Source organism: Hipposideros armiger, unplaced genomic scaffold (assembly GCF_001890085.2).
Source record: "Hipposideros armiger isolate ML-2016 unplaced genomic scaffold, ASM189008v1 scaffold_202, whole genome shotgun sequence".
Classification (NCBI taxonomy): domain Eukaryota; kingdom Metazoa; phylum Chordata; class Mammalia; order Chiroptera; family Hipposideridae; genus Hipposideros; species Hipposideros armiger.
The window spans coordinates 1467270-1480923 of NW_017731552.1; the positions used below are offsets into that span (position 1 = coordinate 1467270).

General features: G+C 50.6%; 1 protein-coding gene across 1 annotated transcript; it reads left to right on the forward strand.

The window, feature by feature from the left end:
* Positions 1 to 4873: 4873 nt before the first annotated feature.
* FEM1A (fem-1 homolog A) lies at positions 4874 to 12724 on the forward strand. Its single transcript, XM_019653345.1, has one exon. It carries the CDS (start codon positions 5047 to 5049, stop codon positions 7042 to 7044), a length of 1998 nt encoding a protein of 665 aa, XP_019508890.1. The 5' UTR covers positions 4874 to 5046; the 3' UTR covers positions 7045 to 12724.
* Positions 12725 to 13654: the final 930 nt, after the last annotated feature.

A 13654-nucleotide genomic window follows, 5' to 3' on the forward strand; every position in this document is an offset into this window, starting at 1 on the left:
AGGGGAACAGACAAGTTACTGTCCTTTTGTTCTTCAGTCTAGTTGTGGAAGACGTCGCTTCACTGGCCCATGTTGGTGTTGTGATCATTGTGCTCTTTCCGGCTAAGGCAGATCGGTCACCGGCCCTTGGACTGCCACTCATGGCAGCCCACGGCAGCTCACGCCAGCTGTTGCTGCTCACGCTGGCTGCCGGCCACTCATGGTAGCTCATGGCAGCCCACTGCAGCCCCACTGCAGCCTACGCTGTTGCCGGCAACTCACAGAAGCCCAGCTCCAAGTTGAGCTGTTTTTCACCATCTTAGCTATCGAGGGCGCAGCGTCACTGGCCCATGTGGGATCCGAACTGGCGGCCCTGCTGCTCAGAGCTTGCACTTCCAAGCGAACTCTTAACCAACAAGCCACTCTGTCGGCCCCATCATTGGCTGGTTTGCTTTGAGAGCCCTCTTTGGCCCTACCCCAACCTGGTGAGGGAGGGATAGACAGAAACAGCAAAACAGGCACATATGCAAAAGTAAGGCAGAAGGGACAGGGCACAGAAAGGGGGGTCCCAGGAGCCCCCACGTCACCCCAAGTTTTCCCAGTAACAAGACCAGCCAGCCGAGGGGTTAGAGAAAGCTGAGATAGAAATTAACAGGACTGGTGAAACTTTTTTTTTGGGGGGAGATAGTGTGCTTTTCCAGGACCCATCAGCTTCAAGTCAAGTAGTTGTTTCAATCTAGTTGTGGAGGGCGCAGCTCAGTGGCCCATGCAGGGATTGAACCAGCAACCTTGATGTTATGAGCACTGCACTCTAACCAACTGAGCTAACCGGCCAGGATGAGACTTTTTAACTGACAGTGGCCAGGCAGGTTTCAGAATATGCTCCTCAGAGCAGAAAAGGGAGCGCTGACAGACAGCGGGGGGGGGGGCAATAATTGGAGAAAAATTCATTCTTGCTTTATCCCACCTGGCTCAGATTCAGTGATAAACCAGTTGTTAAGAAAAGGAAAGTACAAGAGGCTTGCGAATGTCTCTGACTTCCTGGGATTGTCGCTATAAAGGATGTTATTAGAACAATGGAAAGCATTGGAATTTGGATGGAGGATTAGGTGATAGGGCTTATCAGTATTAAATTTCCCAATTTTGATCATTGAACTATGGGTCTGTGAGAGAATGTTCTTGTTCTTAGGAAATGCCCACTGAAATATTTTTTTTATTTTTTTTATTTTTTTTTAGCTGAGCCATCCTGCTACCTATTGGCAGCTCAGCGGCTGCTCAGCTCGGGCTGGACTTGAACCGCCGTTGCTCAGAGCTCAAACTCTGAAATATTTTAAGAGTAAAGGTTGTCAAGACTCCAGCTTACTCCCTCAAATGGTTCAGAAAATATTATATATACATTGTATGTATCTATACATATGCATTACATTTTATGTTATATTAATTTATAATATATTTATACATTACATATTATTTTATATATTTTATACATATTATATAACCATTTTTATATTTTGTTATAAATTATATTATAGATGTGTATTATTATATAATATAAACATGTATGATAGTATATACTTACATTATGTAACACATTTATTATATGTTATATAATAAATATATATTATATAGATTGGGGGTGCTTGTTAATGGGGGTGGGGTTTCCTTCTTGTGTGATAAACAATTTTGGAACTAGATAGAGGTGGTGGTTGTACAACATTGGGAATGTACTAAATGCACTGAGTTGTACACTTTAACATGGTTAATTTTATTCCCATTTTAAAAATTACAGACCCTAAGAGAAGTTTCTTTCTTTCTTATTGTCATAGGGACCCATGCATGTCTGCTACTCAATAACATATATTTTTTTAAGATTTTCTTACTGGGGAATTGGTGGAGGAGAACAGAGTTGGGGAATCGGGGAAGAGGAACAGACAAGTTGCTGTCCTTTTGTTCTTCAGTCTAGTTGTGGAGGACGTCGCTTCACTGGCCCATGTTGGTATTATCATTGCGCTCTTCCCGGGTGAGGCTGTTGCTCGCTGGCCATTGGACAGCCGCTCACAGCGGCTCATGGCAGCTCACGAAAGCTCACGCCCGCTGCTGGCCAGCCCCACTGCAGCCTACACCATCCCCAGCGACTCACGGTCAAGCTGTTGTTCAGCATCTTAGCTGTAGAGAACTCAGCATCACTGGCCCATGTGGGATCTGAACCGGGACGCTGCTGCTCAGAGCTGGCGTCCCAAGCCAACTCTTAACCAACGCGCCACTCAGCCGGCCCTCAATAACATTTCTGTTAGGCTAGTGAAGAGTCACCTCTTAAAGCCCTCAACAAGAAAGAAACAAAATATATCACTGGATGCCACTGATGTCAGTCTTCTCTACTTGGAGAAGCACTGACCAAAATGCCTCCACATAGCTCTCCCATGGTAGACTCCTCTCTTTCCCTAAAATTCAAACATGTGTGTATTTCTTCACAACTCAGACTACTGCTAAAAAAAATAAAAATAAAAAAAAGAACACTTCACCATACACATCTAAGAAAGTAGTGTGGATAATGTCTGTTTATTACTCAGCAATGTCTTATCTTGAGGGAAAAATCAAGAGGACTTTGTTGAAATGTGCTTTTGATAGATGTGTTTAGCTCTGAATCTCTCACTGATGTTATAAAAAGAACCAATTGTGTAATTAATGTTGGGACTTTTAAAGAGAAGGGAGTGTCCCCTTATCTTTGGCGGGGAATTCCCCTAAAATGCTGTCTTGTATTAATAGGATGGAGTGATTCACTGAAGCACTGAATGTGCCCTCCCTACCCTGTGGTCCATCCCCTGGGTCTCTGCTCCTGTGCGTGGTTTTAAAACACCTACAAACTTATTGACAGCCCTCCCACTTCTAACTCCCTTCCCCTGAGAGAGTGGCATCTGATTATCTCCCCTTTAACTGGGCCAGACTTATCGAGTTTCTTCCAGCAAATAGCATGGAGCTGAAGTGACACTGAGTGACTTTCAAGGCTTCATGACACCTCCAAAAGACTATCTGCAAACACAGTCACATTAAGGGTTATGAATTTTGAGAGGACACAATTCCGTCCATAGCAGTCACTAAACTTGTGTGTACTTTGTTAAGCCAAAATAGATAACTAGAATAATCTGGAAGGCTCTATTCATCCCCTGGGCTCCCACATCCCTGACCATAGACCCGGACTTAAGTTATCTCCCTAGATCAGATTCTGGGTACTTGCTCACTGATACATTCCCAGCTTTCAGCACATGGCCCAAAACATAGTGGGCGTCTAGAATATCAATAAATATGGCTGAATGAATGAAACAAAGTCATATATGAATACCTCAGGTTGAGCTAACCAACACAGATCTATCTATTCCCTCCAAGGACACGTTAAGACTGTTTCTTAGAAACTAAACCATGGCACATTTTCCCAATGTGGGAAACAGACATAGTAAACAAACTCTTGGGGAACCATGTGATTTGGTTAGTAATTACAGACATGCAAATTAAAGCCACAAGCTACATTTAACACGGTTCCAGTTACTATTGTTGTATCACAAACTACTCCAAAACATACAGGCTTAGAACAATCATTTTCTTATATGTCATGGATTCTGTAGGTCAGGAATGTGAGCAGGGCTCAGTTGGGGGAGGGGAGGTGCTTCTTCTGTTATCTGTGGGCGGTGTCAGCTGGTGGATGGCTGGTCTGGAAGGTCCAAAACAGCTTCATTCACAGGCGGGACACCCCAGAGGGATGGTTGGAAGGCTGGGCTCAGCTGGGGTGGTGGACCAGAAGGTCTACACATGGTCTGACCCACACGATGGCCTGACTTCTTTCATGGTGGCTGGCTTCCCCAGAGTGGTCATCTCGAGAGACTGAGATAAGCTGGCGACCTTTCATGCCCTAACCTCAGAAATGGCAGCACCACTTACTTCTGCCTTACCCTATAGGTCAAAGCAGCCACGCGTCCACCCACACATTCAAGGAGAAGGGACATAGTCTTCACCTCTCATGGGAGGATGATCAGGGACCAATCAAACTGTGAGGGTTAGAGCCCTTATTTGCATAGGCATGGACCTCAGGGACAGGGATAGGCACTCTTCTCTATATAAGCCAGCTTTACCTCAGCCTCAACAGGGTGCATTTTCAGTTTCCCTCCAAGACAGTTTCTCCAGCAGGAGCTGTAACTCCGCAAGAGACCCCTCGCTGGAGCCGCTGGACTGAGCTGTCTCACACCTAAGCTGTCGTATATCACAATTGAGCTTTTTCACTAAATAGTCTCCCCTCTTTACCTCACCCCAAGGATTCCTGGTGGCATTGAATTGGTGGCAACCACCTTCAGTTGTCAGTATTGACGGGTGAGGGAATGGAAATAAATGAATGAGAAATGAGTGGGCACAGGAAATTGACCCTTAGAGTCCCCAGTAATGACTGCACCCCTAACATCCTTGCCCCGCAGGCTTTCCCGCTTCTCCCGAGCGCCCCCTGTCGGTCAGCTGCTCCGCCATGCCTAGGCCAAATCAGACCTCTTGGCGGGTTTAGCCTTCATTCTCTCTCCTAATTGGCTCCGAGTTGCTCCCAATGTTTTTTGGGCAATGTAGTCCTTTGGCCCTCGCCTGTGTCTTCTGTTGGCTCCGGCATTCAGACAGCCACAGGAAGTGCTTAGCCAAACTTCCCCGGGTTCCACAAGCTATCGCGATGGCATTGAATCACGGGAATTATAGTCCTCTTGTTGATAATTTCGGCCTCTATCGGCTGCAAGTGGAATAACAATTCCCACCATGCACCGTGCTAAAAGTTCGCTGGGAATGGCCCGTGGCCTTCTGGGAGATATAGTCTTCAAACCTTACAATTCCTTCTCTATCCTACAGAGTAGGCCAGCTCAGAGGACTACATTTGCTCCCATTAGCTAACGGCACCACTCAGTAGCCATTTTGTTCCAGCGGAGGTGCCCCTAAGATGGCGGCTGGGGAGACGGTGAAGGTTGCAGTCTGCCCCTCTGGGCTCTAGTCCACCGTCTCCCCGTCCCCTGGCGGCCATCTCATGGCCTGGTGGAGGCCCCGACCATGGACCTCCGCACCGTCGTATACAACGCCGCCCGGGACGGCAAGCTTCAGCTGCTTCAAAAGCTGCTCAGCGGCCGGAGCCGGGAAGAGTTGGATGAGCTGACGGGCGAGGTGGCTGGCGGGGGGACGCCGCTGCTCATTGCCGCCCGCTACGGCCACCTGGACGTGGTCGAGTACCTGGTGGACCGGTGCGGCGCGAGCGTGGAGGCGGGCGGCTCGGTGCACTTCGATGGGGAGACCATCGAGGGCGCGCCGCCGCTGTGGGCCGCCTCGGCCGCGGGCCACCTGGACGTGGTGCAGAGCCTGCTGCGCCGCGGGGCTTCGGTGAACCGCACCACGCGTACCAACTCCACGCCCCTGCGCGCTGCCTGTTTCGATGGGCATCTGGAGGTGGTGCGCTACTTGGTGGGCGAGCACCAGGCTGACCTGGAGGTGGCCAACCGGCACGGGCATACGTGCCTCATGATCTCCTGTTACAAGGGCCACCGTGAGATCGCCCGCTATCTGCTGGAGCAGGGCGCCCAGGTGAACCGGCGCAGTGCCAAGGGCAACACTGCCCTGCACGACTGCGCTGAGTCCGGCAGCCTAGAGATCCTGCAGCTGCTGCTTGGGTGCAACGCCCGCATGGAACGCGATGGCTACGGCATGACCCCGCTCCTGGCGGCCAGCGTGACGGGCCACACCAACATCGTGGAGTACCTCATCCAGGAGCAGCCTGCCGAGGAGGAGGAGGGGCGGCCAGGGCTGACCCGAGAAGGCCTCTCCACCAGCCCAGGATGCGTGCAGCACCAGGGGGCTCGCTGCTGCAGCTCCTCCGCAGAAGAACCACTCAGTGGTGAACCTTACGAAAACTGCTGCCCCACCAGCCGTGAAGCTGCCGTGGAAGCCTTGGAATTGTTGGGAGCCACCTATGTGGATAAGAAGCGGGATCTGCTTGGGGCCCTGAAACACTGGAGACGGGCTATGGAGCTGCGTCACCAGGGGGGTGCATATCTGCCCAAACCAGAACCCCCTCAGCTGGTCCTAGCCTATGACTATTCCAGGGAGGTGAATACCACCGAGGAATTGGAAGCGCTTATAACCGATCCAGACGAGATGCGCATGCAGGCCCTGTTGATCCGAGAGCGCATCCTGGGTCCCTCTCATCCAGACACTTCGTATTATATCCGTTACAGGGGCGCGGTGTACGCCGACTCAGGCAATTTCGAGCGCTGCATCCGCCTGTGGAAGTATGCCCTGGACATGCAACAGAACAACCTGGAGCCTCTGAGCCCCATGACCGCCAGCAGCTTCCTCTCCTTTGCCGAATTCTTCTCTTACGTGCTCCAGGACCGGGCGGCCAAAGGCAGTTTGGGGACGCAAATAGGCTTTGCAGACCTCATGGGGGTGCTCTGCAAAGGGGTCCGGGAAGTGGAACGGGCCCTGCAGTTGCCCAAGGAGCCCGGGGACTCGGCCCAGTTCACCAAGGCCCTGGCCATCATTCTCCACCTGCTCTATCTGTTGGAAAAGGTGGAGTGCACGACAGAGCAGGAGCATCTGAAGCACCAGACCGTCTACCGACTGCTGAAGTGTGCTCCCCGGGGCAAGAACGGCTTCACCCCTCTGCACATGGCCGTGGACAGCGAGAGTACAAACGTGGGCCGCTACCTGGTGGGCAGATTTCCCTCCCTCCAGGTGGTCAGGGTGCTGCTGGACTGCGGGGCTGACCCAGACAGCCGGGACTTTGACAACAACACCCCTCTGCACGTAGCTGCCCAGAATAATTGCCCAGGGATCATGAATGCCCTGATCGAGGCAGGGGCCCACATGGATGCCACCAACGCCTTCAAGAAAACAGCCTACGAGCTGCTGGATGAGAAGCTGCTTGCCAAGAGCACCATTCAGCCCTTCAACTACGTCACCTTGCAGTGCCTTGCAGCCCGCGCCCTGGACAAGAACAAGATCCCCTACAAAGGCTTCATCCCGGAGGAGCTGGAGGCTTTCATCGAGCTGCACTGACAGGGTTCTGAGAGGGGGAAACCCAGAGAAGTGCAGCCCACACGCGCCCTTGCCCTCTCTCGGTGAACGCTTCTGGTGGCACGAAACAGGAGAAGGGCTCTCCTGCCTCCAAGGCCCTTCACTTCTGCGGAGAGTGGGGGAAGCAGTTAGAAGATGTTGGTGCTAGAAGTCTTCAGAATCACGTGCTCAGACATTGTCTTGCCCAGGAGCACACACACCCATCCATAATTGGGAGAAGATGCACGACCTTCCGCACATCCCATCTGCCTAGGTCTCGGAAGATTTTGCCTTTTTACCAAGAGGCAGAGGGATTGAAGCCATTGCCTTCCTCCCCTCCTAGAAATGGGAAGAAGCTGAGAATCAGGTCCATACTTCTCTGCCTCGTACGTGGCTGGATAAACCCAGCCACGGAATGCAGTGTTAGGACTGGGGGCTCCCAACGTGGAAAGTTGGAGACTCAAGAAGCAAGACCACCTGTCACTTTTTCCAGCACAGTCGCACCCTGCTCCGTCTGCATTGCCAAAGTCAGGGCCAGGTGGGCAGGGCTCTGTGCCCAGGGCAGCCTGCCACTTGCATAGCTTTCGGCTGGTTTGGTGTTCTTTTTATTTAGTAGGTGGGCAGGTTATAGGCATTGCACGGGAGTCCTGAGGTTTTGCCGCCATTTTATTTTATTTTTTTTTCCTCTAAAAAGAATTTGAAATTTTCTTTAAGACTTGATAAGTTAATTTCCCACACCAAGGGTTTTGTTGTGCTTGAGGTGGCCAAGGTCGTCAGGAGCGAGCTTTGTTGTGTGAAGAATGTAAAGCAAGTAGACCATAGTATTGGTCCCTAAAACACAGGTGACTGTACGTTTCTTAAAACTTCACTCGTTTGCCTTTCGCTTGGGCCTCCCGTCTTCCCAGCCTCATCAGAGAGTTTTTTCTAAATAAGAATCAGGCCAAACGCCCAAAGAGCTGAGCTTGGCATGAATTCCTCACTGAGTGAAAACTAGCAAGGTTGGTTTGAGGTTTGGTTTTCACCGTTTCTGACTTAAAACTGCAGGCCGCTTCAGCCCCACGAATCACCTACAAGTACAGTTTCGTTGTGGGCATAGCCTCCCCCGGTGGCTCCACCCCCTCTTACAGCTGCTCAGGGACCCGAGTCCAGGTCTTCCTGAGAAAATCCTAAGTGCAGTGTTAAGTCAGTGGTCTCATCCAGCTAGATGAGACGCTGGAGGCTGGGAGCCGAGGTGGTACAAAATCTTGGCTTCCCATCACTCGGAGTATAAAGTACTCGCGCTGGGGAACCTGCTATGGGGAGATTTTTCTCCAGTGGTACTGCATATACCCTGGGGCAGAAGGAGACTGTTCTTGGCCTGTTTGGAGAGCAGTGAATGGCGGAAGGGGACAGAAGCTCAGGAGAAAGGTCACATTGAGGACAGTGGCATCCTTGCACTATGCCTCTCTCACAGCCTTGTTGAGTGGCAGCTGCATGGAGGCCTTTGGAAGCCACAGCAGGTGCCCGGATGTCCCGCCCTCTGAGAAAACTCGGTCTTGTGTGGATTTGCAGTGTTAGTTAGGATGTTAATTACAAGACCAGGTTTTACCTTCCATCAAGGTGGGAAATGCGCATACTGTCCCAAAGCACAGAATAAAGAAATGAGGCCGTTTAAATTGTGAGTGCTGGCGCTGATGTTTAAGTCATTAAAAAGATAACACTCAAAGGCAACCACCTGACAGTTCCTTGCTGGGGTAGGCAGGGGAGCAGGCGGGAAGAGGGTGCCACCAAGAGTAAAAGGCCATGGTGCCAGCCCACATCAAGGACCAGCCCTCGGACTCCTATCTCTAACTGGAGGAGTTTCTGTTTATGTGCTGGTGCTCTATGTAAGGTTTCATTCAGAAATAGTGTATCACTGTGTAAAAAAGTGAAGACCACTGACTTAGTTCAAGCCCCCACTTTGCGGTAGGGTTGCCGTGGCAAAGAGGATGGCTTGACCCTCCTGAAAGGACTGGAAGGCCTAAGGAAACAGGAAGCCCCCCTAACTCATTGAGACCCATTGATGGAACTGGTGGAATGCTCTGGCCCAGGCGGTCTGTCTGTGAACTTGGTGGATTTTCTGGAGCTGGCTCCGCCTTAGGAAGAAAATCCAAGCCTCCCCCACCCCTTTTTTTCTCCTGTCATCTCACTCTTGAAATTCTGGTTTTCTCCACATTAGCACAGTCATACCTCTACCCAAAAGCATGGCCCCGTTAGGCGGTCGCTGAGTTTTCCCTGAGTGCCTGCTGTGTGCCAGGCATGTCCCAAGCCCCCTTATTCCCGAGGGCGGTCTCCCCATGTTCTCACCTCATGGCAGCGGGGAAGGCCATGCCATGGTGACATTTCACCTCCAATAGCACGTTGGGCTGGAGGGTTCTCTGTCTCCAGGCTTCACTGGGCACCCACCAACTCCTTAGCAGCTAATACCCACTCAGTTAACGTTGTGAGCATATTCGGTTGTTGGAAAAGCCATGATGTATTTTTTATATGTTTTTCATTGCCAAAATGCATCATGACTTTTCGGACAACCTAATATCCTTGCCTTGAAGGAGTGGGTTTCAACTCAGCAGATGCTCTCAGAGCCATGTCCTCCCTGCAGATATAATACTAGCAAAAGCAATATTGAGTGCTGACTGTGTGCTGGCCACCTCATTAACTGCTCACAGCAGCCCTGTCAAGTCGGTGTCGTCAGTCCTATTTTGCAAGTGGGGAAAATGGAAGCTATTAAGAAGTTTTATGAGGCTCACCAAAGAGGGAGACTGATCTGTGCCAAATACTCCCTTCACAAGCTCAGACTGGAGAATCACGATGTTGGCCTCAGACTTTCCAGTAAAAGCCATTTTAAAACAAAGCTCGGGCAGGTTTCAAATGAACGTCGTTTCAGCAGCTCAAAACTCGTAGGAATGACCTGGTTCCTCCAGGGGCCCCTGTATGGCAGTAAGCAGAATGGAAGGCATGTTTCTGCCAGCTGAAGTCCTCAGGTTCACTCGAATTGGACCAAGCAGTAGCCCAGGAGTAGGGGGTGGAGGAGGAGCCCACCTCCCCAAACATCTGTACTCCAAATGAAATTGGGGTTCCTATAAAATAAAAATTGCCATTTATCAGTGAAGAAGCAAGCTCAGAGAGGCCAAGTGGCCTGCCCAAGGACACACAGCCAGGATGATGACCCACATCACTGGTAGTTGAGCAAACAGGCTCCCAGAGGGGAAGGGGCTGGCCCTGGCTCACTCAGCCACCCCACCAATGAGAGCTCCTGCCCACACTCACTGTCATTTCCCACCCCACTTTCTGCCTCCACAGAACTGAAGTCAGGGCCTGAAGTTCTCATTTGGTCATCTGCTTGCTTAGTGCCTTTCTCAGACCTTCCAGAGCCCTGTGAGGGTCCCTCTTGGTCACTGCCATGTCCTCAGCACCCATGTGTTGACTTAGTGGATTAATGGATGAATGCCTCTCGCCTCCCGGAGTTCCAGTCCTCCTTGGACTCTTTGGGGTGACATGGAGCAGGCCCTGATGGCTTGGCCTTGCCCAGAGCCCGTTGACCCCTTGGGATTCCAGCACTGTTATCTGAGCAGTGTTTACAGGCAGAGGAGCGGAGTGTCCTGGCCCAAGGTTAAAGATAGCACAGCTCTGAATCACATCACAGCCGGAAAGGTGAGATGACCAGCCCCTGGGACTGCTGGCACAGCAAGGCACTAACTCCATGTCCCCAGAGAAAGGATGGGTCGGGGCGTGGATTCCTGTGGAAGATTTGGTTAGGACTGGACAGAGAGGGTGGTGCCACTGTTTGCTGCAACAGATGTTGGCAAGACGCAGCCCAAATGTGGGCAGCACCCCCCCCCCTCCTGCAGGGCCGGGAGAGAACTGTCCCTCCCCTGACCCCAGCACCTGTGTTTCTCATAGATCACAGAAGAGACCATCAACCTAGGGACTGAAGAAGACATTTGAGGTTCCCAGTGCAACCCTCTCCCCCTGCCCTATGCCCTGATGTCCTCTACTAAAAACCCATGGGGCAATGATCTTGATAAAATGCCACCTCCATGAAGCCTTCCCACATCATCCAAAACACAGTCCTTGCCATCCTACATTACATCTCTCTTGTGTATTTATTTCTCAACCCATATAACCTTAACCCCTACAATTATCTTTATGTGCTTCTTTTGTGCATGGTGTCCCTTCCCTAGAATGTCAGCTACACAAGCTCATTCCCTGCCGTGTGCCCAGTGCCTGAAAGAAGGCATATGACACAGTAGCTCTCTTAAGTGTTTGTTGAATGAATAAATGAACTAGCAGCTCCTTGTAAGAAGAGCAAGGAGAATGGCATGGCCAGATCAGAGTGAGCAGGAGGAGGTGGGGGACTAGGTCCTGGTGAGCTGTTTGGGTTTTATCCTTAGGGAGATGGGCAGCTGCGGCAGTTTCAAGCCAAGGAGAAGAGTGACCTGATTTAAGCTTTGAGATCACTCTGGCTGAGACTGGAGGAAGGGATTGGAGGGGTGACTCCGGAGACAGAGGGGGCGGGGAGAGCAGGTGTCCCAGTGAGCACTAGCGGGAAGGGGGCCATGGGTGGAGAAGAGGATTGATTTCGTATCTGCTTTGGAGCTGGGCAGGCAAGAGCTGTTGATTTGGGTTGGAGAATGGGGATCGAGAGCAGGTTTTGAGTCAGAGCCAGTAGGTGGATGGATGGTGAGGCTGTTTAAAGGGCTGGAGAGAAATGGAGCCAAGTTCTGGACTCGAGGTGGCCCTGGGGCCTCATTCACCACTGTATACTCGGTACCCAGGAAAATGCTTGGCTCGTAGTAGGCTCTTAGTGTTTGATAACTGTCAGTCCCGGGGAAGGCAGGCCTTTGAGTTGCTGAAGCGGCTTAGCGTTGACTTCCAAAGGACCTCAAACTCAGATGGCAATTGGGGCTGGCAGGTAACACAGGCAGGTGGGCAGCGTGACCAACCTTCAGTTAAAGAAGAGATCACCAAACTAGAAAATATTTTGAACTGAGCATAAAACAACATATGAAAACGTGTAGAATGCAGCTAAAGCAGTGCTAAAAAGAAATGCACAGCTTTAAATATTTAGAAGAGAAAAACTAGAGAATTGATGATCTCAGGCAGGAGTCTGCACTACAGCCTGTGGGCCAAATCCAGCTGTATTTTTATATTTATTTACAAAAATAAATATTGCTTTATTGAAACCAAAAGCTGTTATTTTAAAAGTTTAAATCGAATGAAACAGTTTGGGGCGGCCTCAGGCCACCAACTTGCTATCAGTTCTCTGAATCAGTCCCAATTTCCTCTTTCAGAGAATGAACATGCTCATTGGGCAGTGCAGAGCAGTGGTTAGGAGCCAGGCCACCTGACCTTGGGAACAGCACGTCCCCTCCATGAGCCTCAGTCTCCTCATCTGTAAAATGTGGTAATGGTGGCCGCCGCCTCGGCGTCATATGAAGGATTAAATGAGATGACCTATGAAATCCTAGCACATAATAAGGCTCCTATTGTCTGCATGCCCATTTGTACATAGACTCCATGGATGAACTAAAAATTTTAAATATGTACTTATTTGAATGTGGCCTAAGGAACAAAGTGTAGCTAGCCCATCCCAACACGTGAGTTCACAGATGTTAATACTGCAGATGACCCAAGTTTAAAAATAAAGATGAGTTCATATTTTATACATTTTTTTCCCACTGAGATAAAATTCACCATTGTAAAGTGTACAGTCAGTGGCTTTCAGTACAGTCGCAAGGTCTATTGTGTAACCATCGCCACTATATAATTCCAGGAAGGAAAAACAGTTCATTTTAAGCCTGCTTAAAGAAATGATCAGATACTCAAGGAATAAAAAATTAATAAGAGGACAGATGGCCGACAAAGATCACGAGGACGGCAGCCAGGTAAGCAAAGTTTCAGAATTGGTGGGAGGAGGCCAGAGAGCATCACAACCCCCAGCGCCAAAAGGGGATTCTGAGACCCAGCAAAGGACAGGGCCTGGCACACCACGCCGCCCTCAGCCTGCCGGCCTCCAGTGCCCAGGTGCCATCAGAGAAGAGGGACAGGGTTTACAGGATGGGGACGGGCACAGAGCCCGGTGAAGGGTCTGAGGGACCCCAGGTGAGCCTTGGGGAATAGAGAAGATTGGGCCAGGCCTCCCTCCACCCCCACCCCCCTACTCCCAGACGTCTCAGGCAGCTTCTTTTCTTGGGAAGAAAACTGTTTGTTTGTTTGTTTGTTTGTTTAACTTCCCTTGGAAATTGGAAACCCTGTGCGCCTCCCAGGGCTATAAAAAGGCCATGTCCACTGACCAGGTTAAAAATAAAAGATCCCCACCCAGGGGCACTTTGGGCTGGGAGGAAGTGCGGTGTCGGCTGGTCAGGGGGTAGGACTTGCTTTGTGACCTACGGCATGTGTCCGCCCTCTCAGTTAATAGGAAGATTTATATGACTGCTGTGTTATTTATGGCGGCTATAAGCAGGGAGATGTGGCTCTTGACATGTCTTGGAACTTGGCACTGTCTAGGGGTCCCTGCCCCAGGGACTCTCTTGGCAGGGGCAGAGGCTGGAAACACTGTCCCACAGCGCCCCCTGGTGGCGCAGATGCTCACCGC

Excerpts from the sequence above, each read along its gene's own strand:
- FEM1A (XM_019653345.1), top strand. The coding sequence starts at position 5,047 with ATGGACCTCCGCACCGTCGTATACAACGCCGCCCGGGACGGCAAGCTT.